The 25,965-nt window shown below is 41.5% G+C and overlaps 2 protein-coding genes across 7 annotated transcripts in view; both read right to left on the reverse strand.

The window, feature by feature from the left end:
- The window catches only part of alg9 (ALG9 alpha-1,2-mannosyltransferase), a 231,169-nt gene extending 220,203 nt beyond the window's left edge, over positions 1-10,966 (reverse strand). The window contains exons 1-3 of one of the 4 annotated variants that reach the window (XM_048562193.2): positions 10,633-10,964; positions 3,898-4,090; positions 2,193-2,327 (exon numbers count right to left, since the gene is read on the reverse strand). In XM_048562193.2, the coding sequence (XP_048418150.1) occupies positions 2,193-2,327; positions 3,898-4,090; positions 10,633-10,784 (480 nt within the window). In that variant the 5' untranslated portion in view covers positions 10,785-10,964. Of the gene's footprint in view, positions 1-2,192; positions 2,328-3,897; positions 4,091-10,376; positions 10,496-10,632 lie in introns of those variants that run through there. The other 3 variants (XM_048562194.2, XM_048562197.2, XM_048562195.2) reach the window with 3 other exon arrangements.
- A 2,709-nt stretch (positions 10,967-13,675) lies between these two features.
- On the reverse strand, positions 13,676-25,451 carry fdxacb1 (ferredoxin-fold anticodon binding domain containing 1). Of its 3 annotated transcripts, none has more exons than XM_048562085.2 (6): positions 25,329-25,451; positions 23,105-23,291; positions 21,062-21,218; positions 20,675-20,878; positions 19,038-19,196; positions 13,676-14,968 (listed from the first exon to the last, which is right to left on the reverse strand). In XM_048562085.2, the coding sequence occupies exons 2-6, from the start codon at positions 23,277-23,279 to the stop codon at positions 13,759-13,761; spliced, it is 1,905 nt and encodes a 634-aa protein (XP_048418042.1). In that variant the 5' UTR covers positions 23,280-23,291; positions 25,329-25,451; the 3' UTR covers positions 13,676-13,758. The 3 variants fall into 3 exon arrangements, with proteins under 3 accessions (XP_048418042.1, XP_048418043.1, XP_048418045.1); XM_048562086.2 differs by having other exon boundaries at positions 25,369-25,434; XM_048562088.2 differs by lacking the exon at positions 25,329-25,451 and having other exon boundaries at positions 20,675-21,218; positions 22,382-23,224.
- Positions 25,452-25,965: the final 514 nt, after the last annotated feature.

Genomic DNA, 25,965 nt, shown 5'->3' on the forward strand with positions numbered 1-25,965 from the left:
AAAGGAAACATCTGCAAAGGTCTGTTGAAAGAGCAGACACAGTACAACTGTTCTTCCAAAATGCTGACAAAAGTCTGCAAGAAAGCACCATTACAGAAACATATGAAATAGCAGCAGGAGTAGGACATCTGGCCCATCAAACCCGCTCTGCCATACAATAAGATCAGGGCTGATCTAATCATGGACTCAGCTCCACTTACCCGACCACTCACCAAAACCTTTAATTCCTCTCCTGCTCAAAAGTCTATCTATCTTTGCTCATTTTAGCTAGTTTCCTAGAGGATGCAAACACCAGATTCGAACATCATTCTGAGATACTATTAATGCTGGGGTCTGGGGTGGAGCCTGTTAAACTGCTGCTAAGGACATGGAGAGTGAACAATATAGTGTCAGCAAAAAGCAAGACTCCATCTGAAGGACATGAGTAAACCAGACACTCTCCCAATAACCTTGCAACTTTCAAGCTCATTTCTGTCCTGGTGATGTCCAGATTTATTTAATTCTCTCCCATGAACGATCACAATGGAATTTGAGAATGTAACTTGCAGGTTGTAAATACACCTATAAATATGTACCAATCTGGATAAGTCAATTCTAATTTTGAGTGGCTGATGGGTTATAGAAATATAACTAGGGTGCCAATTCCGATCACAATGCAACATCACGAGCTGGAATCTGGTCTCCCTTGTCAAAGAGCCTGCCAGCAAGATCTGTTGAGGTTTATAGGTGATAAGTAATCATTCGGCCAGGCTGAGAGGTAGAGGTCACATCACCAGACTGACAATCTGGAGTCCTAAGTATTCTAAGGAATGAGTTTGAAAACACCTCATTAGACAGTGAAATTTTAATTTTAGTGTTGAATTAAAAGCTAATTTAGTTCTAATTGTGACAATGTAAAGATTGCCATGAAAAGCTCACCTGGTTCACTCTAGTCCTTAAGGGAAGGAAATCTACCACGCTGGCCTACATTCAATTCTTAACTGCCCTCTGAAATTGTCTATCCAGGCCAAGGGCAGTAAAAGATGGGCAATAAATGCCTAGCCCAGCTTGTAATGTTTTACTTCCCATGAAAGTACTTTCAAAAATTCAATCTAACTATCAGCAAGAGGAGTACAGGTGCAGAGGGACATCAGATTCCCATGAATGATTCTCTGAAGGTGGCCAGGCATGCTAAAACACACTAAAACACACTTGTTAAGATGAGTAAAGGATCCTTGGGTTTATAAGCAGAGGCATAGTGTATGAAAGCAAGGAATTGATGCTACAACTCTACAAATCTGGGCACTTTATTTAAGGAAGGATTTTAAAACCCTGGAGAGAGTTTGAAGATTTACTAGAATGACACCAGGAAAAAGAAATTTCAAACATAAGGAAATATTACAAAAATTGGACTTATTCTGCATGGAGAAGAGAACATTAAGAGGTGATTTTATTGAGGTGTTCAAAATTATCAACAATTGTGTCAGGGTAAAGAGGATATTCTGTTTCCATGAGGTGACGTATCAGAGACTAGGGATCACATTTTAAGATTGTTAGCCAGACAGCTAGGAGTGAGATGAGGAGAAACTTCTCTCCTCAGAGCTGATGGAATTTGGAATGTGCTTGATGGGGGATTGGTGGAGGCAGAGTTTTTAAAAGAGAGCTGGATATATATTCGAAAGTGATTAATTTAGATGACTAATGGAGAATGGCACTAGCCGGGTAGCTCTTTCAGGAGCTGATATAAATACAGTTGGTCAAATGGCCTCCTTCTGTGCCGTACAATTCGATAATTCTATATCCTGGTATCCATGAAACCCACAGCCTGCACCTACAGGAAAGATGAACTAATCAAAAGAAACAGTGGACTCTCTGACATGAATAACTTCAAAAGCACAACTGGGCTGAATGGGGATGATGGTAGCAAGCACTTTCTTACACGAAGATGTGTGAAAATCTGGAATGCTCTCCAAATAAAAAAAGTCACTAAGACTCAAACGATTAAATTAAGTTTCAAAACCAGGATTGACGGATTTTTGTTATCGAGGATATTAAAGGGGTGTGCAGCAAAGGCAATAAAAATGGAGTTGAGGTGATTGAACTAAATAGCAGTGCAGGCCCAGGAGTGAAATGACATATTTCTGTTCCTCACGCTCCTCAGATCAGGTGAGCAACCAAAGCTTAGTACTCTTCTATTTTTAAAATGAAAGCACCTTGTTGGTTTGCAGAACTCTTGCATGGAACCAAGCAGGTAAAACATGTAGCCAAAGATAAGCGTAGGAGCGAATGGCATAGGCTGGAGAATATTCCCAGGTCTGGAATCCTGTTCCATACAGCAAAAAATGTGTCTGTGAACAAAGAAATGAGATGTGAGTAACCAGATTAATTATCTCCAAGTAGGTCATATTTTCTCCTTTCCTGACCCTTCCTAAAGCTTTGGTTTTTTTTAAAATACAATGTAAAATAACCCCATTGCAAGTTACATAAATTATGATTTTGTTACAGTGCAATTTTAGTGTGTTTTAGTCAACCTTCAGTCACAGTATTCTCTTCTGGCAGCCCGCCCCCTTATTCCATATATTTACTGGTGCCACAGATCATCACTGATTCAGTCAAAACCAGCAAATGCTCTTTTCCATCCGTGTACTTTTTCTGTCTTTTTCCCTTCAATCCAGCAAAGTGCTTTAACTATTAGCGTCACTGGTTGAGAACAGGTTCATCTGCAAACTCAAAAGGGACTGAACTATGTCTTCAGACAGTTTACATAATGTACTAAAGCATGTGGGTGAGGACAGGAGAGAGAACACCCTCAAGGGGCTGTTCAGTAAACATCTACTGAACCAAAAAAAGCCAGTATTAAACACTGAGCAATTACACATTGCAACTAACTGAGACAGCAGAATATAGATAGGCTGGAGAGTTGGGCAGATAAATGGCAAATGGAGTTCAATCCGGGCAAATGCGAGGTGATGCATTTTGGAAGATCAAATTCAAGGGCGAACTATACAGTAAATGGAAAAGTCCTCAGGAAAATTGATGAACAGAGAGAGATCTGGGTGTTCAGGTCCATTGTTCCCTGAAGGTGACAACGCAGGCCAATAGGGTGGTCAAGAAGGCATATGGCATGCTTTCCTTCATTGGGCGGGGTATTGAGTACAAGAGTTGGCAGGTCATGTTGCAGTTGTATAGGACTTTGGTTTGGCCACATTTGGAGTACTGTGTACAGTTCTGGTCGCCACATTACCAAAAGGATGTGGATGCTTTGGAGAGGGTGCAGAGGAGGTTCACCAGGATGTTGCCTGGTATGGAGGGTGCTAGCTATGAAGAGAGGTTGAATAGATTAGGATTTTTTCATTAGAAAGACGGAGATTGAGGGGGGACCTGATTGAGGTCTACAAAATCATGAGGGGTATAGACAGGATGGATAGCAAGAAACTTTTTCCCAGAATGGGAGACTCAATTACTAGGGGTCATGAGTTCAAAGTGAGAGGAGGAAAGTTTAAGGGAGATACGCGTGGAAAGTTCTTCACACAGAGGGTGGTGGGTGCCTGGAACACGTTGCCAGCGGAGGTGGTAGACGCAGACATGTTAGCGTCTTTTAAGATATATCTGGACAGGTACATGGACGGGCAGGGAGCAAATGGACACAGACCGTTAGAAAACAGATGACAAGTTAGACAGAGGATCTTGATCGGTGCAGGCTTGTAGGGCCGAAGGGCCTGTTCCTGTGTTGTAGGTTTCTTTGTTTCTTTGAGACAAAAGTTTCAAAGGTTACTGCAATCAAGTTACGGTAATTAAAAAAAACCTCAAATTTGTCTTTACTTTAGCATCACATCTTCTAGCATTACTAAACATTAAAGAAACTAACTTCAAACAGCTTTCTAATAGCAATTGTAAAATGCAGATTGCAAAACTTACTGGTTCCCAATAGTTGAATGTTTCATCGCAGTCTGAAATGTTACTGAGTAATGCTGCGCAGAACCTTGCAGAGATGAGACATTTAAAGGCTGTCGAACCCTCGGGTGCCCACACTTGTCCTGCTTTAGCACCTGATTGCCTGGAAAGGGGCAAATATCGATGGTAAGGGGAAATAAAGTGGGCTGGGCACAAGCTAAGAGATTAAAGGAATGACAGGATTTGGTACAGTACATAGAACAGTAAACTGTTAGAAAAGCAACAAGACCATCTTATGTCAATATATTTTCTTCTCTTATAATAATGACTCAAAATACTTAACCAAGTGGACTGCTTGTTGCAACATGGATTTTTTAATCAGGCACATTTGGCAACTTGTTTGTGATTCATGATAAATCCCTTTACTTTTAGTTATATTGTTTCAAGGGATAAATGTTGGTTAGGACACCAGGGGATTTCTCTGGACCTCTTCGATTTACATCAGGTGATCACAACAAGTGAAGTGGCCTCACTTTAACAATGCATTCAAAGGATAGTGTCTCCAATCATGTATCCACACTCCTGGTCACTTCATAGGACAGAAATTCATTTTGCTGAAAGAGAAGGCATTCAGTCAAAGCTTATCACCTTGTGTTCTTCAGGAAAGATGCATGAGTTGAAAACTTCAAAGCAAACAAGTTATACTGCAGGAGAATTATTGTGCTGATTGGTTGGCATGTGGAGTCTGATGTAAAATTGCTAGTCCCTTTGTAGACTTGGTATTCTCGAATCTGTCCTGATGAGTGAGAATGAAAAGCTTCAGCATATCATTCTATTAAGCAACATTTCTGCTTCTGTGTCACACCAGTCATTTGTCTATAATTCAGCAAAATATGATTAGATTCCAACGTTATATATAACTGTCAATTACAAAGGTACCACTTCAACCACATGAAGTCTGCCATATGTTCCAGTCAGTAAAAGCTTTTCATCTGTATTCAAGTGTAGTTATCCTCTATTTTACATTGCAGATACTGATTTATAGTTCAAAAATTTCATACTGATAATGGATCTCAAGTAAAGAGCTGCAAAAATCACTAAACTTTGAAGGTATGAAACCCCTAGGATTCAGAAGATGACACTGACAAATGGAGTCTCCTTACCATCTTGAAAGTAAGAGAGGTATCACACTGCCCTGATAAATAGATCACTGACAGCAACAGACTAAGTGTAGTATCTCTCTCTCTCTACAGAATGGATACAGAGACAAGGTTGACTTGGTAAACTGATTAATATGGAGAAAAAGCACTGTGTTGCAATAGTAAGTGTCAGAAGAGAACATGGCCTCTGGTCTTACACCACTCCATGAAATATTAACTATTTAACATCACCAACGATCTCTCAAGTGCTGCTTAATTACAGCATTGTAATTGGCAGAGTACAAACTGCAGTCATTTAACCCATGCTAGCAAAACCCAAAAAGCAAAATCTGCTAGACATGAATTGGGCACCACTAGCTGAACAATTTTGATTGCATTAATTTGTAATATTTATGCTTGCTTGGAGGTACATATATTCATTGGCAGCAACCCATTCCTCGCAAATCAAAGGAATAGCTCGAAAACTTATGCCTGTTTTGGCTTACACATGAGCTTGGGCACTCTACAGTTCCCCATTACCTTACCCATTGCATCACGTCAGCCAATCAGAGTCACTTACAAACTAATTAACACTGTTCTCTTGAAGTATAAAATTACTATGATCCTTTGAAATTTGGCATTCTTGCACTTATCCTGATGCAAGCAAGGCAAAAGTGTTCAGCCACAAGTTTCTCTTTGGTGGCTTTCCCTTTAATTTTCCACTTACTTTGAATGTATCCAGGTATATGAAAAATATTTGAAAAAGGTCTTTTTGAGCAATGCAATTACATGACAAGAGGAGGAGGAAGAAGCCAATTGCTGTCAATATTGCTCTTTAGCCCTTTGGGATACAAGAGATTAAAGCAACTTTGTACTTCCTCATGAAAAATGATCCAATCTGTATTCAACCAAATTACAGGGTCAGCAAGACTATTGCAAGCCATGAGTCTCAACTTGTCTCTTCCCTCTCCACGTGCAAGTACATTAGACACACAGCTCGGAAGACTTCACTGTCTTATTACTATTTAAATTGCAAGTTATAGAGTCATTGAGATGCATGGCACAGAAACAGATGCTTTGGTCCAACTTGTCCATGCCGACCAGACAACCTAGATAAATCCAGATCCATCTGTCAGCATCTGAAAAATATCCCTCTTAACCCTTCCAATTCATACACCCATCCAGGTATCTTTTAAATGTTGTAATTGTACCAGCCTCCACCACTGTCTGGCAGCTCATTCCATACATGCACCAAACTCCACGCGAAAAAGTTGCCTTTAGGTCCCCTTTAAATCCTTCCCCTCCCATCTTAAACCTATGCCCTCTATTTTTTTGATTCCCCAAAAATACCTTGTCTATTTACCCTATCCATGCCACCCATGATTTCATAAAATGCTATAAAGTCACCCCACAGCCTTCGATGCTTCAGGAAAAATAGCCCCAGCCTATTCAGCCTCTCTCTATAGCTTAAGCTCTCCACACCTGACAAAATTCTTGTAAATACTTTCTGAACCCTTTCAAGTTTCACAACATCCTTTGTATAGCAGAATTGCACACAGTATTCCAAAACCAATGTCCTGTATGGCCACAATATGACCTCCCAACTCCTACACTCAATGTTCTGACCAATAAAGGTATGCGTACCAAACACTTTCTTCGCTATCCCATCTACCTGCAACTCCACTTTCAAGGAACAAAGAGCCAGCACTCAAAGGTCTCTTTAATCAGCAAGACTCCCCAGGTCTTATCATTAAGTGTATAAGTCCTGTCCTGCCCTGATTTGCATTTCCAAAATGCAGCACCTCACATTTATCTAAATTAAACTCTATCCGCCACTCCTCAGCCATTGGCCCATGTGATCAAGATCTCACTGTACTCTGAGGTAAACATCTTCCATGTCCAATGCACATCCAATGTTGGTGTTATTTGCAAACCTACTAACCATACCTCCTATGTTCACATCCAAATCACTTATATAAATGATGAAAAGCATTGGACCCAGCACTGATCCTTGTGGCACACCACTGGTCACAGCCCTCCAGTCTGAAAAGCAACCCTTCACCACCAAGCTCCTTCTCCTACCTCCAAGTGACTTCTGTATCCAAATGGCTACTTCTCCCCATATTCCATGTAATCTACCCTTCCTAACTAATCTGCCATGGGGAACTTTGTTGAACGCATTAGTGAAGTCCATATAGATCGTAACTACCACTCTGCACTCATCAATCCTCTTCCTTGCTTCTGCCAGGAAAACTCAATCAAGTAAGTGAGACATGATTTCCCAAGTATAAAGCCATGTTGTCTCTCCCTAAACAGTCTTTGCCTTTCCCTCAGAATTCCGTCCAACAACGCATCAGCAAGGGACCCAGCAATCACTACCCACAGAGTCCGAGGGTACATCTGATCAGGTCCCCCAAGTTCAGCCTAAGAACTATCAAAAATGTTAATCAGAAACCTGCAGTCACTTGATTCTGGTACAGCAAGAAGCAGAGGGCATGGAGCAGCTGTGAAGAAACCAATAATTAATTCTGACAACTTAAAAGAGGCTGAAATCTCCAAGGATATATTCAAATAGGGTTGGCAACAGATTTTTACCTTAAGGGTCACCACACCTTAGGCAAGGAGAGAGATTCAGAAGGGAGGTACTTCTTGGTAACCTCAGCCAGAGTGGGAATTGAACGTATGCTGTAGGTATCACTATGCATCACAAACCAGCCATTCAGCCAACTGAGTTACCCAACAACCATAATAACAAAGTGTGGAGCTGGATGAACACAGCAGGCCAAGCAGCATCTCAGGAGCTCCTGAGATGCTGCTTGGCCTGCTGTGTTCATCCAGCTACACACTTTGTTATCTTGGATTCTCCAGCATTTGCAGTTCCCATTATCTCTAACCAACAACCATGCCACATTTGCCAACAGTGTTTTTTTGTACAGGACTCACCCCTGTTAGAATTGAAAATTAAGGCTGATAATTTGCGTGTAGCAAGGTCACTCACACAGACACAGACAGAAACATACACACACACAAACACACACACACACACACACACACACACACACACAGAAAAATGACAGTGACACTTTTGTTTGATCAATCCCTTCCCTGAGGGTCTGACTCAATCTGACAGCGTAATTCCACAAGGACCCTTGGTCCTCTAAGGGAGCAAAATGGGGTCAGATATCACATACACGTTCAATTCATCTGGACCCAATGCCAAGAGCTGATATGCTTCACTCTCATTGTTGGAGGATGCGGAGGCCAATTGTCAGGTCCTACCCCAAATAAAACAAGATGATGCAACACGAGGGGATAGGTGAGAGGAAGAACAGGTTAGGCAGGCGGGGATGAGCTGGGCTGGTTTTGGGATGCCATGGCGGGGGAGGGAAGCTCCTAAGATGTTGCTTGGCCTGCTGTGTTCATCCAGCCCCTCACTTTGTTATCTATGATGCAATACAGACTGAGGATTAAACATGGGATGCAGAAATTCCAAGTGTTCCACATTTGCAAGTTCTGGCTATTTCAACGAAGATAGGTCAGAACCATTTTTCTCCACCTTCACCATACCTACTATATTCTCCCTTTTCACAGCTAATCTGCCTTGAATTATTTGAAGTCTTGGCCCCATTCATCATTTTCAATTGTACCCATCACAACCTTTGCCAATGAGCAGCCCATTAACATACAGACCTAAATGTAAACAGACGCCAAGTGTAAAAGAAAGGGCAGCAGCTGCGTAAAATTATGCAATATGTGACACACAGAGAGGCCATTCAGCCTAACCAGCCCATGACAGGGGAGGCAATGGCCTAGTGGTATTATTGCTAGACTGTTACTCTAGAGATCTAGGTTCAAATCCCATCATGGCAGATGCTGGAATTTGAATTCCATAATAATTTGAGATAAAAGAATCTAATGATGACCATGATTCAATTGCCTGCAAAAACCCACCTGGCCCACTAATGTCCTTTAGGGAGGGAAATTGCCATCTTTACCTCGTCTAGCCTACATGTGACTCCAGACTCAAAAGAGATTTCAGTGTCTCTTAACTGCCCTCTGGGCACCTAGGGACAGACAATACATAAAAGCCCAGCCAGCAATGCCCTCTTCTGTGAATGAATAAAAAAGAATTATGCTCCACTCAAACCTCCTCAACTTTTCTCATCTCAATCAACTAATATAACCAGCTGGTTCTCCCTCCCATCCTGTTTAGTCTTCCCTTCATTGTATCTAATCTCCTTACCTCAACAACCTTCTGTGCTGCATTCGCATTATTCCTTGGGTGAAGAAGCCTTTTTCTGAATTCCCTAGTGTGTTTCTTGGGGACTATCTGATACTGATGGCCTCCATCTGTGTTCTTCCTCACAAGGAAGAAATAATTTTAAATACCGCTATTGGGTCTCTCCTCAATTGTCTATTTTTTTGAAATGGAGAATGAAAGCTAGTCCAGCTATAACTGAATATAATAAGGAAGATTATCACAGCCCTGTGTCTGAGGTTGTGGGTATCCCAGCAAAGACCCAGGAAAACCTCCTCTAAAAGGGAGATTATCACAGATCTGCATCCTTGATTGTCTGAATCCCAGCAAAGAAGCAGGTAAACCTCCGTTAGTCTTGCAACTCCTCCCCCAAATGCCAAATGTTCACCAATATCTTAGTGGTGTTGGAGGTTAGCAGAATGAAACTTGATTTTTTTGAAATATACAAGATTCGAGGAAGTAGACTCTGAGAGGATGTCTCCTTCTTCAGGGTGCACTAAGAACTAGAATTAAGGGGCATCATTTCAAAGTAAGAGGTCTCCCATTTGACTGAAATTCAGAGAAATTTTGTCTGAGTCATTAGACTTTAGAATGTACTAAACAGAGAGAACAAGGGTTGTGTCAATAAATCTAATTCAAGACTGATTTTAAATTCAGATTCTCAGAATTCACTAGAGGCCACTCAGTCCATTCATCCCATCTGTATCTGTTCTATTATCTGGTAATCTCCTGCCTTTCTCCATACCCTTTTACACCACTTGTATCCAAGCAATCATCCAATGCCCCTCTTGGATGCTTCAGTTGAATCTGTCTCCACTTCACTTCCAGGTTGTGCACTACTCGCTACGTGAAAATGGTTTTTTTTTCCTCCTCACACATTATCATTCCTCTTTTGCATTTCACTTTAAACTGGCATGGGAATAAATGGGGGAGCAGGCAGGAAAGTGGAGGTAAGGCTCCCCTCAGATGAGCCAATATCTTGTTGAACAGCGGGGGCAAGTTCTAGGGACTAAGTAGCCTACAGTTGCTCCCATTTCTTACGTAGTGCAAAATATATGCTTCTGTTCTTTAAAAAGAATGTAGAATTTAAAAAGGAGAGCACTCGCCTAGATAAGCAGGGTCCGTCGGAGTGAAATATCTCTGGATTGAGTGAGTAACAGTGGCATGGATACATTGTAACAATGAATGAATGATTGTAGCAATGTGGGCGCACAGGCGCAGTGCAGTCACCCCGGGTCGGGGGAGAAGAGTGCCGGCCGCCGGCCCTCCGGTAGCAGCTCAATATTTAACCGGGGAAGCAGGGTCATCGCTGAGCTGTGCAGCCGGTACACCGGGCCAGGTCAGCCTCGGCCAGCTACTCACCCCTCCCTGCTCTCTGGGCCTCTGTCCTCCGCCTTGCTCTCCCCTCGGGCCAGCCGGCTGCTCTCTCCCCCGGGAGGCAAGCTCCCGTCCTGCGACTGCCTGCTAGAGGCTGCCCCCCTGCCGCTGGCTCGGTGCCTCAGCTTCGAGGCCATTGCCTGTCAACCAGGACTACGGTAACCGGCGAGGCTCAGCCCGTCCCTCATACGGCAGTCTCAGAGGCTCAAAATGCACGCTCGGAGCGGTCGCGTTGCAAAGCTGTTGCTGCATCTATCTGGAGCCCCTTCGGAAAACCAAGCGTGAGCCTCCCGTTGCTGAAAGGCTCGCAGAGAGAAAAAAAGTTCAGCGCATATTTCTCTTTGGCAGTTGAATACTTAACGCCCGCCGATCTCTCATCTTTATAGATAAATCAGAAACAAAAACAGAAATTATTGGCTGAGCCTCCAACAATTTCTGTTCTTGTTTATGATTTATTGCAGTTCTTTTGGTTTTTACTTTGCAGATAGTTCTGCTGGAATTTTTATTTTGTGTGTGTTGCATCGTTTTTTCGAAGACTCTACCACTATGCAGCTAGAGCAATTAAGATACCTTGTGTCTTTAGTAGTTCACTTCTATCCATGCTCTCTTTTCAATATAATTGCATATCTGTTATAAATATTTTACTGTGTAATTAACAGCTTGCCCGCTGTTTCACACTTCCTGGGATCTCAAAAATCATGGTATTGCCTCAAAACCTTAGGACCAATGAAAGTTCATGAAAAGAAGTCTATGTGACCGATTCTAACAATTTTACGTTTCTGCTTTGTGTAGAACGCTTCTATTTGCGGCTAACTTGGTGCAGTCTGCATTCTGAGACAGCATTGGCTCCGTGCCCTCAACCATAGTCTCTGCAAAAAAAATAAAGCGACATCTGCAGCAACTTCAGCTTTAGAACCTGCATAGATATCATGCTCCTGTGCAATATCAATTCTGCGATTCAAGTACATTTTACTTTTCCAGGTCTGAACAAGCGTATCTACTTTAGAAATATATTTTTCTTCCGCACTTGATGCATTATGTTGTTTCCTTTCTAAGAGACCGCTGGAACCTAAATACTTCAACTTCTGTAAGAATTTCTGTTCAAATCAGGTCTGTTGTTTTCTCAAAGAACTGAATTAAATTCATTCAATAAAACATTTCTCCTATAAATCCATGCTGAGTCCTTATAATCCTTTGATTTCAGAACGTCTTCTAACACTCTCTGCCCAATTTCACTGCCTGCACTCCTTCATAGCCCTTTTAAATGACTGGTTTGGTTAATGCGTTAAACACTGTCCAGTCGTCCTTCACCATTCAGGATTCCATCGAAATAAAGAACAGTCATGACCAAATTCACAGGTATGGAGCCTTCCAGTCCCTATTCATTTGTCTTCCTTTAGGAACCTCGGCAAAGCTGTGATCAAACTGTCTCAAATTTTACTGCTTTTTGTATTTGCAGCATCAACATTCACCCCCCCCCCAAAAAAAATCAAGCCTTCTGTCATGCAGAGGCTGCTCCCAATCTCGCCCATGAACACAACTCCAGCAATCTATGTCTGAGTACATCTCTTCAATTAGTGATCTCACTGGGAAATCCTGCAGGACCCTTGCTCCTGCTTCAATTACATCACATTGTTAATATATGCTGCTCGAGACTTCCTTAATTTGAACTCAATATCTATATCTGTTTAGGGTTACAGATTCAACTCCCTCCATCTCATTTTGAACACTGTCCGAAACTATTTCCTTATCTTTGAAAGAAATATCCTCCTCCATTTTTCATTCTCTCATGAATGATACAACACCATGTGAAGGGAGAAGTGATTTTCATAAATACAAAAAGCTAAGACAGTTGGCTGTTAACAGAGCGGGGTGGAACATACTGAATCTATCATTTGGAGTTCAACTGTTCCTATTAACATCTGAGGACTGGCATGAAGTTTGAGTATTCAAAGTTTAAGTGATCTTTAATTCCTGACGCCTGACTATCTTGATTCCAAGGTAGTAATGTGGCGTAACTGTGCTACTTTTAAAGGAACTGGATGGTGAAAACCTGCAAGTTTGTGTTCTACTTAAGGTGAAAATTATTAAGTTTGTAACAAATATGCCATGTGGGCTGGTTGCTTATCTGGGGTTTTTATCTCACTAGTTATGAGGACTGGAGAACAGAGAAGTAGCTGTGTTACATGTTTTAAAAAAAAACACTCAATGAGGCTGCCTAGAGACAACTAGTCAACTGCTAAGCCTCAAGAAGGCAGGTTCTACTAATTTGGAACAAATCACGTGTGGGCAGACACGGTAGCAAGCTATCCCAGGAACAGATTAAGGTATTAATGCGTTGAAATTTACAGCCCAAAGGACATTAAGCCATTGACTCTGTGCACCTCTCGACTGAATCAAAGCAACGCTGATTCCACTGCCCTGGATTTTTCTTTACTTCATATATTCATCTAGGTTTTCCTTAAAATATGCCACGGCTTCTGCTTCAACTAGCTGCCAAGATAGTTTCAACAAATCTCTGGGTAAAAGAGATGTCACATAACTGCTCTCCTCACTACCACTTCCATTATCTGCAAGTGTATCATTGTTCTGTGCATAACATGCACTCAAGATGTTTTAGATTTCCTCTACAACAAAATTCTTTTGTATTGCTCCATCTTGTGTTGCAGTTGATTGCTCTAGTCATCTGTCACAGCACTAACAGTCAAATTTAATTCTAAAAGGTTATATGAGTCAGTTAATCAGTGAGATACTTGTAACAAGGGGAGTTATTCTTGATACAAGTTTGTAACAAGTGAAGTTTTTAATCTCATTCATGTGAACTGTGAAAGACATTTAGCAGCACAGTTATAGATTTGAAAATCAGTTTTGGGTTATGTCTGGAAAGCACTTTGAATTAATTAACACAAATGTAGCATATTACTGGTTGCTAGTGTTAGCAGAAATGAGAGAAGTTTGAGGTGACATGGAACAAGTATATTGCAAACAATGATGTTTATTTGTTCAAATTTGTAAAACTTGCTGTTATCAACAGCTCAGTACATATAGTGCCAATCCTGCACTGCAAGCAATAAAAATATACATTTCTAACATGGGTCCAAATACTCATTTTTATCTAAGAGTTACTTGAAAATGTTTCTGTAATTCGTCTCGAAGATGCAGTTGCATTTCCAATGCTTGCTGATAAGACAGTGCTTTGTCACATGACTGGTAGGTTAGCCTGTAGCAGTAGCTCATACGTTTGGATTCAGTGTGCAAGAAACTGTCCATCAGCTTCATTTCTTTTACCGAATCTCTGCTTACCCGCCTTACAACTGCATGGAGCTCTAACTCATCCAGTTCCCCATTCTCATTGAACCAGAAGCTTACATCATGTGAATAAGTGGGTGGGTACAGCGAGAATGCAGAAAATGGTTTGAATTCTGTTGCGCTAATCTGGTTGAGGAAGCGTTCATCAAATGTCCATAGCATCCTCCAGTCACTTACATGATACAGCACCATGGACAGCAGGTCAAGATTTATTGATGTAACACAGACATTAAATTCACTGTTGCTCTGTTTATTAGGAGTGCAAACCAATTTTGCAACAGTTAGATCAGTAATTTCTCGGTGTTCCATGTCTTGAAAACAAATATTCCAGCTTTTCCCACTGCCCTCTTCTTTAAAAGTGATCAATTTTAAGTTCTTATCTATACAGGACGGGGCGCCTGATGCTGACTTAACGAGGAATGAAATGGCCCTCTCCACAGAACACATAAATGGACTTAAAAAATCTGGATCCTTTTCGCTGTTGAAAGCACCAACTAAAACCATCTCATGGAATACTGGCATCATTTGCGGTCTAATCAGACACTTCCTGAATACGGGACCACTGAGTGCATAAATTACTCCAACTCTGAAGTCTGGTTTTCGTAAAATATCGGTGACATATCCTGTCAGAGTGGGCCGAAGGCAGTAGCTCCTGCAATCCTCACTCAGATCAGGGATGCCAAGCTGTTTCATGATAGTGCAGTCCATAATCTGTCCGCTCTTGTTTCCAAAGCTCCTGTCAAAGATTGGCGGAGGAACATCACAGCACTGAGGCTCAGGGCAGTCAGTACTTCTTGATTTATCCTCTTCAAGGTTGGAACAGCTCACCCAATAAAGTTCAGTTTGACAAACTTCAGATCCTGCACAGGCGCCATCAGGCTGAGGGCATTGTTTCAACAGCACAGGAAAGTTGTCCTCCAGTTCCTGTACATTCACTGTATCTGCAATCTGTTTTCTCAGCAACTTATCAATTATATTTACTGGATGGCGTGAACTTTTCTGAAGAAAATTCCTGCAACAACCAAAAGCTCCATTAGTACAACTTTACATAAGGTTTGCATTTCTCCAGTTCTCTAAGGAGGATGGACTTCCCAACTAAAGCAAGCAACTCATAGAGTCTCCTTTCACATCACCTTCCAAACAGACAACTGTCACACTAGTTGAAATGGTTCGTGACTGGGAAGTGCAGTTGTTTGTGGCAAACTGAGCGTAGGTGTTCCGCAAAGCAGTCCCCAAGCCTCTGCATGGTTTCCCTGATGTAGAGGAGCCCACATCTGGAACAGCAGATACAGTATAACACAGATATTTCAGAATCCCCTCCTCCTCCCCCATTTCTAAAGAAGGGTCTCGGCCTGAAAATGTCAGCTTTCCTGCTCCTCTGATGCTGCTTGGCCTGCTGTGTTCATCCAGCTCTACACCTTGTTATTTACAGTAGTCATACATCCTGATTTGGAAATATATCGCATTTCCTTCACCGTTGCTGGGTCAAAATCCTGGAACTCCATTCCTAACAGCAATGTGAATACCTGCACTCCACAGATTGCAGTAGTTTGAGAAGGCAGCTCACTACAGCCTCATCCAAGGCAATTTTGATTGGGTAATAAATGCTAGCTTAGCGCGCAATGCTCACACCCTCTTCAACAAATTTTATAAAGTCTCTTAAGGCCAGATCTGGGGCAATCATTACATTGTGGCCATTGAAGCTCTCAAAGCAGCTTCTAAAGCATAGTAGCCAAGAAGATGCTTGATGCGTGAATGCCCCGATTTTATCTTCCCATAAATTACCTTCTGGTTTCATGCGAAAGACATTTCTCTGGCATGAAATTAGAGACCTTTTGAAACAGTTGTCAGTTTAAGGTAAATTCTTAATATTTCTCCTGGTTGTACCCTCCTCCAATCCTGGTCACAGTCTTCGATGCCAACAGAATTGCACACCTTTTTGGGGATATCAAAATAATGTTTCTTAGAATTGGGACACAAATTGCCAAACAGAAGGGTTCAACCAAAACAAAATATTACCACCAGTAGTAAAGCAAAACACTGCAGATGCCAGATATCAAATGAAAACATTGGCAGTTGTTGGAAATACTCAGTAGGTCAAGCAGTATCTGTGGAGAGTGTCAACATTTCAGGTCAATGACCTTTCACCAGAATGAGAAAAGAGTAGGTAGTTTTATTAGTTCAATGGCAGAAAAACATTTTAAGTCAAAAAGTCTCATTTAACTACCACATAAAGTGGTATCTGCTTTATTGCTGCACTGTCAAAAGAATTGTCTGCCAGATCAATCATTAAAGTGAGTGCCCATTTGCCCCCTCAGGTAAATGTAAAAGGTCACGTCACTTTTTTTAAAGTGACATGCGGGAGTTGTTCCTGGTGTCCAAGCCAATATTTATCCCTCAACCACCAATACTTACACAGATTATCTACATCTGTATCATAGTGATAACTCATCCAGACAAATTAATCCAGAGACACAAGCTAAAGTTCCAGTGACGTGTGTTTAAATCTCACCATGGCAAATGGTGAAACAAATAAAATCTGGATTTAAAAAGCTGTTTTAATGACAATTGGGTAACCTCTGTCAATTGTTATAAGAGCCCATCTGGTTCACTGATGAACTTTATGAAACCAAATCTGCCATCCTTAACTGATCTGGTTTACATGTGACTCCAAACCCACAGTAATGCAGTTGTCTTTTCATAGCTCTCTAAGATAGCAAAGGAATGCCATTCAGTTTGAGGACAATTAGTTATGGGCAACAAATGCCAGCCTTGCCAACAATGCCCACATTCCACGCTAGAATTAAAAATAAAATCTTTTTGCCATTCATGTGACCTTGAAATGTGCAATTTGATCACACATTTCCTGAAGTGTGCAGGAAATAACACCATTTTGTACTTTTTGGATTATAACTTCCTTTTTGTGTGTTTTATAGGAAGTTATGATAGACGAAAGATTAATTCAAAATGAATACTTAGGACAAATGCCATTTGTGATTAGAACCAGATGTAATATAAACTGACACTGTGAATTGCAAAAATAGGTGAATGCCCGCATTGTTTCCAATGGTAAAAGGTATACTTTGAAATGAACAGATCAATGGATTTTACAACCAGAACTAAATGAGTATAAAGCTAACTAAGTGCATAAATGGTTATACAGGAAAAAGTCAGCAGCATCTAGGCTTTAAGCAGCATCAGAGGAGCAGGAAGGCTGACATTTTAGGCCTAGACTAGGCCTGAAACGTCAGCCTTCCTGCTCCTCTGATGCTGCTTGGCCTGCTGTGTTCATCCATCTCTACACCTTGTTATCTCAAGATTCTCCAGCATCTGCAGTTCCTACTATCTTTGAGTTTATCCTGTTTGATTTCTGATTCTGGGACATTTGTCTATAAGAAACGTTCAAAGCTCTACAGCATTATTAGAATCCAGCAAGAACTCTGGGAAAGGGATTTTAAAAAAACTTACCTGAAGATGCTCTTTGCACAGATTTTAAGAAAGACAGACACAATAGAGAAGAACCATCCATCTCCTTAGTGCAGTGGAGAGAAAGAACCATCTGAAGTACAATTACAGCAGTCTTCATCTGTTAAGTATAACTTTCTTCGCTCAATAAGTTGTCCAAATACCATTGTATTAAGAGTCTCCTCATTCTAAATGTATTACCTAGTCTTAAAACTTCTTACAATTAGGACACTGGCTACATATCAAAAGTACTTCATTGGTTCTGAACCATTTCGGGAAATCCTAATGTGGTATATGCATCTCAAATTCTCTCTCTCCCTGCCACTTTGAATGATCCAACAATCACAGTGCAGGCTCACAGAAATGCAATGTCCAATTAGATGAAATAGTAGAAAAGTATGAGGAACTCTATACCAGCAAGACTGTTGTCCTTAGAAAGAAAAGCACCAGGAATCAGGGAGGTTTCTGATCACAGTCATGCTTTTTGGAACAGACAGATAATCATCACAGGCTATTTGAACAACATCCAACAGAGAGTCATGAGAAGTAACAATGGATTCAAGGTTAGTAATTATTCTTGGAAAAATACTTAAAAAAAGAGGCACTGAAGGTACAGTGTACCAAAGAGATAACAGAAGGTAAAAACTGGACATTGAAATGAATTATTCTGAATTCTTCTAACACCTTTCTTTAAAGTCTGCACAATGCTTTTCTAAGGGTACCCTTATGTTACATTATATGAACATTTTAGAGAATATTTACTACGTCACAATAAAGTGTTGGTAAAATAAGGCAGAGCTAGATAGATTCTTCATTAGCAACAGGTTAACAAGTTATCACAGGTCAGCTGAATGTGGAGTGATCAGATCAACCATGAGTGGCTTGAGTAGCCAAGTGGCCTCCAAATGCCACTTCAGTAAGATAATATAGATAACACCTAAAATATATATCTGTTTGGAGCAAATCATAAGACTGTTATGCCCTCTCAGGAAATTAATATACTTAATAGAGGCTTTTGAGCTGCTTGTGCTTATTCCATCTAGAGCCAAAATAACACAGTTTAGACCAAAATTGAATAAAGAAATAGTGTGGACTTTGGGTCAAAATTTTCTATCTCTGATTGCTAATTGTGGGCAATTCTAGTCTTGTGGGCCAACTTAAATCGAAGTCTGGCCGACGGTGGAGATCTGAAATACAAACACAAACAAGCTGGAGAAATTCAACAGGTCACTCAGAGAGAAAAAGATTGAACTTCAAGTTTTCTATGAACTGCTGAGTTTCTCCAGCACTTTCTGTTTTACGGTGGCTGAACTTACCTTCCGTACTAATTTAATGGGAAAATGATCCTATCTATATTGTTTGCTAAGAATGCACAGCAGAACTTTGCAAGATATTTTCCTTTGGCCTTGATAATGTCACCATCTCAGTAACTACTTTAACAATAACAAAGTTGGCACTGTTAGGCAGTGTCTGATAAGCTATATTTTGGCCACTTGGCTACTCAAGCCACTCATGGTTGATCTGATCACTCCACATTCAGCTGACCTGTGATAACTTGTTAACCTGTTGCTAATGAAGAATCTATCTAGCTCTGCCTTGTAATTCTCTTACTCCACCTGTTAATCTTTTCAACAAGTTCCTCAGGGATATGGAAGAAGCAATGCTCACTCCCAATCCTGGTTTCCATGACAACTGGCTTTATCTCACTGAAGGGTAGGCTTCTTGTGAACACATGAGTCAGAGCTTGGTCAACATGGAACGGCTTATCTTGACTCCTGAAATATATTTTAAAAATCAGTTTAATACCATCAACAAAGGAAAGAATGTAATCAAAGCAATTTGAGAAATCTGCTTCTCATACACTGAATGGTAACTCCAACTTCAAAGACAGCATTTTGGCAGCACAGCAGGAAACTGGTGAGATCTTTATTCGTTTATGGGATGTGGGTGGCGCTGGCTGATCCAGCATTTATTACCCATCCTGCATTGCGCACTGGAGTCCTTGAGATGTAGATACACCCACAATGCTGTTAGTAAGGGAGTTCTAGGACTTTGATCCAGGGAAAAAGAAGGATATATTTACAAGTAAAGATGGCGTGTGACTTGGAGAGGAACTTGTGCTTCTAGGTGGTAGAGGTCGGATTATGGAAGCAGCTTTAGTCTGTTGCTGCAGTGCATCTTGTAGATCTTAAACACTGCTGCTACTGTGCATTGGTGGTGGAGGAAATAACTGTTGAAGATGTTAGTTGGAGTGCCAATCAATTAAGCTGCTTTGTCCTAGATGGTTGGATTCTCTCTTGTTGGAGATGGTCATTCCAGGGACTTACTTGTGAGGCATGAATGTTACTTGACCTTTACCAACTGAAGCCCAAATCCTGTCCAGGTCTTGCTGCATCTAGATATGGACTGCTTCAGTATCTGAGGAGTTTTGAATCGTACTGAACATTATGCAGTCATTAGCAAACATCCCCACTTCTGACCTTATGATGAAGGGATGGTCATTAATGAAGCAGCTAGTGGGCCTAGGGATCTACCCTGAAGAACTCACCATTGTTGGCCATTTTGGCACTGCGATAATGTCCCTACATCAGGGCCAGAAGGCCTGGGTTCAAGTCCCACCTGTTCCAGAGGTGTTTAATAACGTGTCTGAAACAAGTAGGTTAAAAGTACCTACCCTGAGGAACTCCTGCAGAGATGTTCTAGGGATCAAGCGACTAACCTCCAACCACACAACCATCCTCCTTTGTGCTATGCATAACTCCAATCAGCAGAGAATTTCTCCCAATTCCCATTGACTCCAGTTTCACTTGAAGTCCTTGCTGCCACACTTGGTCAAAAGCTGACCTGTCACCCTCGCTATCCCTCTCAAGTTCCCCTCATGTGTCCATGCTTGAGACTAGGACATAATGAAGTCAGAAGCTGAGTGGGCCTAGCGGAACCCAAACCGGTCAGTGCTCAGACTATTGTTGAGTAAGTGCCACTGGATAGCACTGTAAATGACCTCTTTCAACACTTTACTGATGATTGGGAATGGACCAATGGAATAATGATTGCTCAGGTTGGATTTGTGCTACCTTTTGTGAACAGTTATTTCATTACTGTACTGAAATGAATAATATTTTTTGAAGGTGCCTGCTCCAGGACCTTTACTTCATTTTACAGGTATGAGGAGGAAACAAAAATGAAATGCAGAACTACATGATATTACATTGCAAACTCCATGTATCCACATGTTAGCCTATTAATAACCTACCTATATCCAGTGCTGGTGTAGCCATAATACTGTGAGCAGTCAAACATCTGCACTTGACTTAAAATGAACCCAGCTCTTGCAGCCATAGCAACGACTTGCCAGCTGTTATGCCATGCTCTCATTGGTTGATCAGCAGCTGTCCCTCCCTGTCCCTTACACAGGGTCACATGAACATCACCTTTGGAAGTCAGAACATCTGCACAACTGAAAGGGAAGCCAAATAACATGATCACCATTATCAGCAGAGCGAATAATATTAAACCGAGGATGGTGAAGAGAAGCAAGAGGTTAAACTTCCACGGCTCCCAATGAGCTACTTTGCAGTCACTGAAACACTGAGTCCAGAAGCAGACATTGTCAACTTCCCTACATAACTTCAGAACTCACCTCAGAAAAAATTTAGCCAGCAGCTCTCTGTTCTTCTTCACACCAGCCTTTCTGCCACAGTGAGGGAAATTGAAGATAATCCTGTCAAACAGCCTACCTTTCAAGTGTGGACAATCCTGGAGCTTGGTACAATCTACTTGAAAGTAGACTTCTGCTCCTGAAAGACAATTAATAGCCAAGGATTAAGTTTGGTCTCTGTACAGTATGTGGCAGGTTTAGAGCATTACAAAAGCTGTTTTATCACTATGCAAATTGGAAACGATATGATTGCCCAGAACATATTATTAATGCACAAAACTGAATATCACAATATGCCATTTTATACAGCAGCCAGTTCTAAGTTTACAATATGCTAATCAACCTATAAGTATATTTAAATTAGCATAGCTGTCATGTGCAATTATGCCCCTGTAAGCCAACTCAGCAAGGAATTTTCATTATAAGATGAGCTCCCATTGTCACAGGCTCTCAGCAATTGCTGTCACTTCAACTACAAAGCCAACAGATTGCTCACCACAATTAATTCAAAAGCACTTCACAAACTTCCTAAAATCTTTTGACATTTTTAGCTTATTCAGTAAAACACGCTGGAGTTAGAAATTTAAACAATGACAAACACTAATGCATTTTTTACATTCACATAAATAGTACTAAAACTGCTAATTTAACTCGACAATGTCACATTTCAGCAATAGTCATTTTGATTGTCAGGATGTTGGTATGTGTTTCAGTGAGGAAATAAAGTACAAATCCTTCTCGAGACTCATTACTCATTAAATTGTCTGGGAATGACAGCACAGTTAGATGGCACACCAACTAAACTACAATATTGATATTTTTAATCGACTTTGTCAGACATGTTATGAGACATGTCTCAGGTTGGTGGGACTCGAACCCCGGCATTCCCAGCCCAGCAGCAGGGATACTACCATTGCACCTCAAGAGCCCCAACCTGGGATGTATTCTGCTAATGAATGATAGGACACGTTTGTAATTGAGTCAATTCAAGTGGGAAAGCTTAAAAATCAAGTTAGGCTGAGCGATCTTGTGCAGTGGTAATATCCCTATCTTTGAGCAAGGAGGACTGTGGGTTCATGTCTCACCTGCTCCAAAGGTATGTCATAACATCTCAGATATGAGTGTGACAAAGATGAAAGAGCCAAATGGAAGCATCACAATAAAACCCAAGGTACAAAATTGTCAATCCATCATCTAAAAACTGAGCAATTCCTCAATAAAACAGATTATAGTAAGATCTTGTCAGCTTCACTGGTACAAATATCAAAAACACTCAAATCAAATCAGCCACAGTTTACTTACTCAATTCTCTGTATGTGCAACCCAGCACAGAAACCTTCAATAGTAACAGAAAATACTGGAAATACTCACCCGGTCAAGCAGTGGCGAGAGAACAACAAAGAGCCAACATTTCCAGTCAATGACCTTTCATCAGAATCAGAAAATATTCAAATTGTAATAGGTTCTAGCCAAGTACAAGTAACCTCAGCAGCGTGAACACAAAAGAATGAAAGTGATAATGAGTCGTAAGAAAGCCGTAAGTAAGAAAGAGTCGTATTAGAAAAGAAAGAAACAGATGGAGTAGAGGTGCGGATTACAACACCAGAATCGGTAACACCAGCTTCTGGGCAGTTTCAAAGCTAACATTATTATAGATTTGAACTGGAAATTAGTTCATAAAGTGACTGGTGTGGAAGTCTAAAGTATTGATTTCCAAATCTTTTGTAGATCGTAAATGAATAACTCTAACACTATGTTACTTTCCACTTAAGCATCATCCCTTGTGAAAATTAGTTTGAAACATGATACCAAATATTAATCAGACTCAAAACATTAAATGTGTTTCTCTCTCTCTGACACTACCCGACCTACTGAGTTTCTCCAGCACTTTGTTTTTATATCATTCAGTCTTCATTCTTCAGAGCAGTTATGCACTTCAATTTTTATTTCAGATTTCAATTTTTCTTCTATCGCACTCACTGCAATCAAAACAACCCCTCTTACCCGTCAGTATTGCCTCCTCACCTTTCTCTAACAGATAGGTAATATTTTTGGTTGCATTTTCATGCTTTGATATTTCATTTTCACTCTCGTAGCAGGTTGCAATGACCCGGGTGCCTGTGTCCATACGACTGTACAGTGATGAAGCAAAGGAGAAGTTCCCCTCAGCCACAAGCAAGGTGCTACCTCCCTGTGTCATTCTGTAAACAAGCTGGGGAGACAATGAACAATACATTTTTCAAAAGCCTTCTCTGATAAACTAGAAGCATCACAAATTGAAATCTGTCTGTCCATCTTTGATCAGCCTCTGATCAGTGATGGAACCTTTACTTATCTTTCATATGTACCAGTGACATTTTGTTTTTGAATCCCAGCATCCCCTTCCCAAATTCCATTGAAATCTTTCCGAGCCCTGCAACCCCCTCAGCTCCCTGTGATGTTCCAATTCAAGTCTCTTAAACACTCCTGATTCAATTTGCTCCACCACTGGCTGCCGTGCAGAAAGGTCTGTGCACGGCAGCAATTGTCAGAAACCATAAGTCAATGTGTCCTCTCACTGATGGGAGTGCAAGGAATTTCAGAGCAGCTGCACAGCTGCCCACATTAAAAGGAAGATTGCTGTTTGCTGTATCTTTAGCTGCGGAGGCCTTATGCTCTGGAATTCTCTTCCTAAATCTCTTCAAACTCTCTCACCACCAAGGTACTCCTTAAAAGCTACCTTTTTGACCCAATGTTCTGGGCAGAGCTCCCAATGTCTCATTCTGTGGCCAGATTGTACTGGCCACAGACTACACTCTTGGGACATCTGAATGTTATGGCCAAAGACCAACAGGACAAGAATCAGACTATTTAGTCATTTGAAGACCCAAGGTGTAAATACAAGACCCCAAGTGAATGTCATCTTTGAATGGTGGAGCAGTTAATGATGATAAAGTACTTTTGAGTGTTTTAGTACTCTAAAAGTAGGAGCAGAAATAGGCCTTTCAGCCCAATGAGTTTGTTCTGTCATTTAATAGGATAATAGCGGGTCTGATTATTGTAAACTTCACTTTCCTATCTTTCCCGCATAATCCTGGATTCTCTATAGATTAAAAGTCTGTGCATCTCAACCTTGGAAAGAATTAATTCAACACGCCCTCTGTATTAGAGAATTCCACAGATTCACGAGCCTCTGAGAGAAGAAATTACACATCTTTCATAAATGGACAACCCTTTATTCTGAGATAATGCCCTCTGGTCCTAGATAAGGGGAAACAACATTGCTGATTCTACCCTGTCAAGTCCCGTAAGAGTCTTGTACGTTTCAATAAAGTCACCTATCATTCTTTTAAACTCCACTGAATACAGCACAACCTACTTAACATCTCCCTGGAGTCAAGCTATTGAACCTTCTCTGGATTGCCTGCAAAAGTAATATAAATTTCCTTACATTAGGGGATCAAAATTGTTTGCAGTATACCAGCTGTGTAGATTCTAGTCATGTTTCATGGGGTGGCATGGTGGCTCAATGGTCAGCACTGTTGCCTCACAGCACCAGGGAGCTGAGTTCAATCCCAGCCTCTGGCAACTGTCTTGTGCAGAGTTTGTGCATTGTCTGCGTGGGTTTCCTTCCACCGTCCTTTGTAGGCTAAGTGGATTAGCGATGGGGTGGAGGGGTTTAGGTGGGATGCTCTTTGGAGGCTTGGTATGGATTGAATGGCCTGCCTGCACATTGTAGGGATTCTATGATTTACTGTCTAAACGGCACTACCATAAGGAAGGTTGTTGTTGCAAGGTACTCCCGTCAGGCTGCAAGTTACCTAGTGTTGCACATGACCCAAAGCCAGGGCCAGCTCGGAGCTCACTCAGATCGGCGGTACAACAAATGGTTTGCCTCCTGTTTTTCACACACACAAAACCCAGCACCTTGCGTAAGGCTCCTGCACCAACCTGGCCCCATTAACTGCGGGCCCGAAATAATTGCCCCGTTTAGTGCAGTGTGCTGCTCCTCCCAGGCTGCGGAGAATTGGCCTTTCCCACCCCGTGCAGCCCGAGGCCAGCGGCCTCACCGCTCCTGCTGAAGCTGACGGAGAAGCTTTCACTGCAAGCTCCCAGGCCCGCAAGCAGCAGCAGCCCCCGCGCTATCATAGAGAGACAGCCCCAATCTCAACTGCAGGGCCTGCCCGCCACAAACACAGCGACACCAGCCAGTGGTGCTGAAACTACTAAAGGTTAAATGCTAAAAGGTTTTCTGAAGAAGGGTCCCGACCCGAAACTTCGACTCTCCTGTTCCTCTGATGCTGCCTGACCTGCTGTGCTCCTCCACTTCCACACTGTCTCTGACTGCAGCATCTGCAGTTCTTACTATCTCCTGCTAAACACACTGCCTGTCTCACTATTCACCATCCCCCCCTCGATGTAACTTTCAATCACTTTATTTGACTTTCGTCTCTCGATACATTAGTCCCAGCTACATTTCTTTTTAATACTTCCACGCTTCATGTTTCTTTTCAATCCTTTCATTCGTTTGATTTCAAGCTGGCTTTCTTGTTAATTTAACCGCAGGGTCTGGTTGGGGATCAGGGGAGGATCTGAATGGAGAGATATTTGTATCATGGATAGTCACAGGTAAGGTGCTGGAAAACTGATGGGTGGCTAATGTGGTGTCACTGTTTTAAGAAAGTCAGTATGGGAAGTGTAGACCAGTGACCCTGAAGTCAGTAGTGTGTAAGTTGTTGGAGGGGATTCTGAGCAACAGGATTTACATGTATTTGGAAGGGCAAGGATGGATTAGGGAGAGTCAGCATGGCTTTGTGCATGGGAAATCGTGTCTCACTAACTTGATTGAGTTTTTTGAAAAAGTGACAAAGATGAATGCTAAAGGCAGAGCAGTTGACATTGTCTGT

The sequence above is a fragment of the Stegostoma tigrinum genome, chromosome 32 (assembly GCF_030684315.1).
Source record: "Stegostoma tigrinum isolate sSteTig4 chromosome 32, sSteTig4.hap1, whole genome shotgun sequence".
Taxonomy (NCBI): domain Eukaryota; kingdom Metazoa; phylum Chordata; class Chondrichthyes; order Orectolobiformes; family Stegostomatidae; genus Stegostoma; species Stegostoma tigrinum.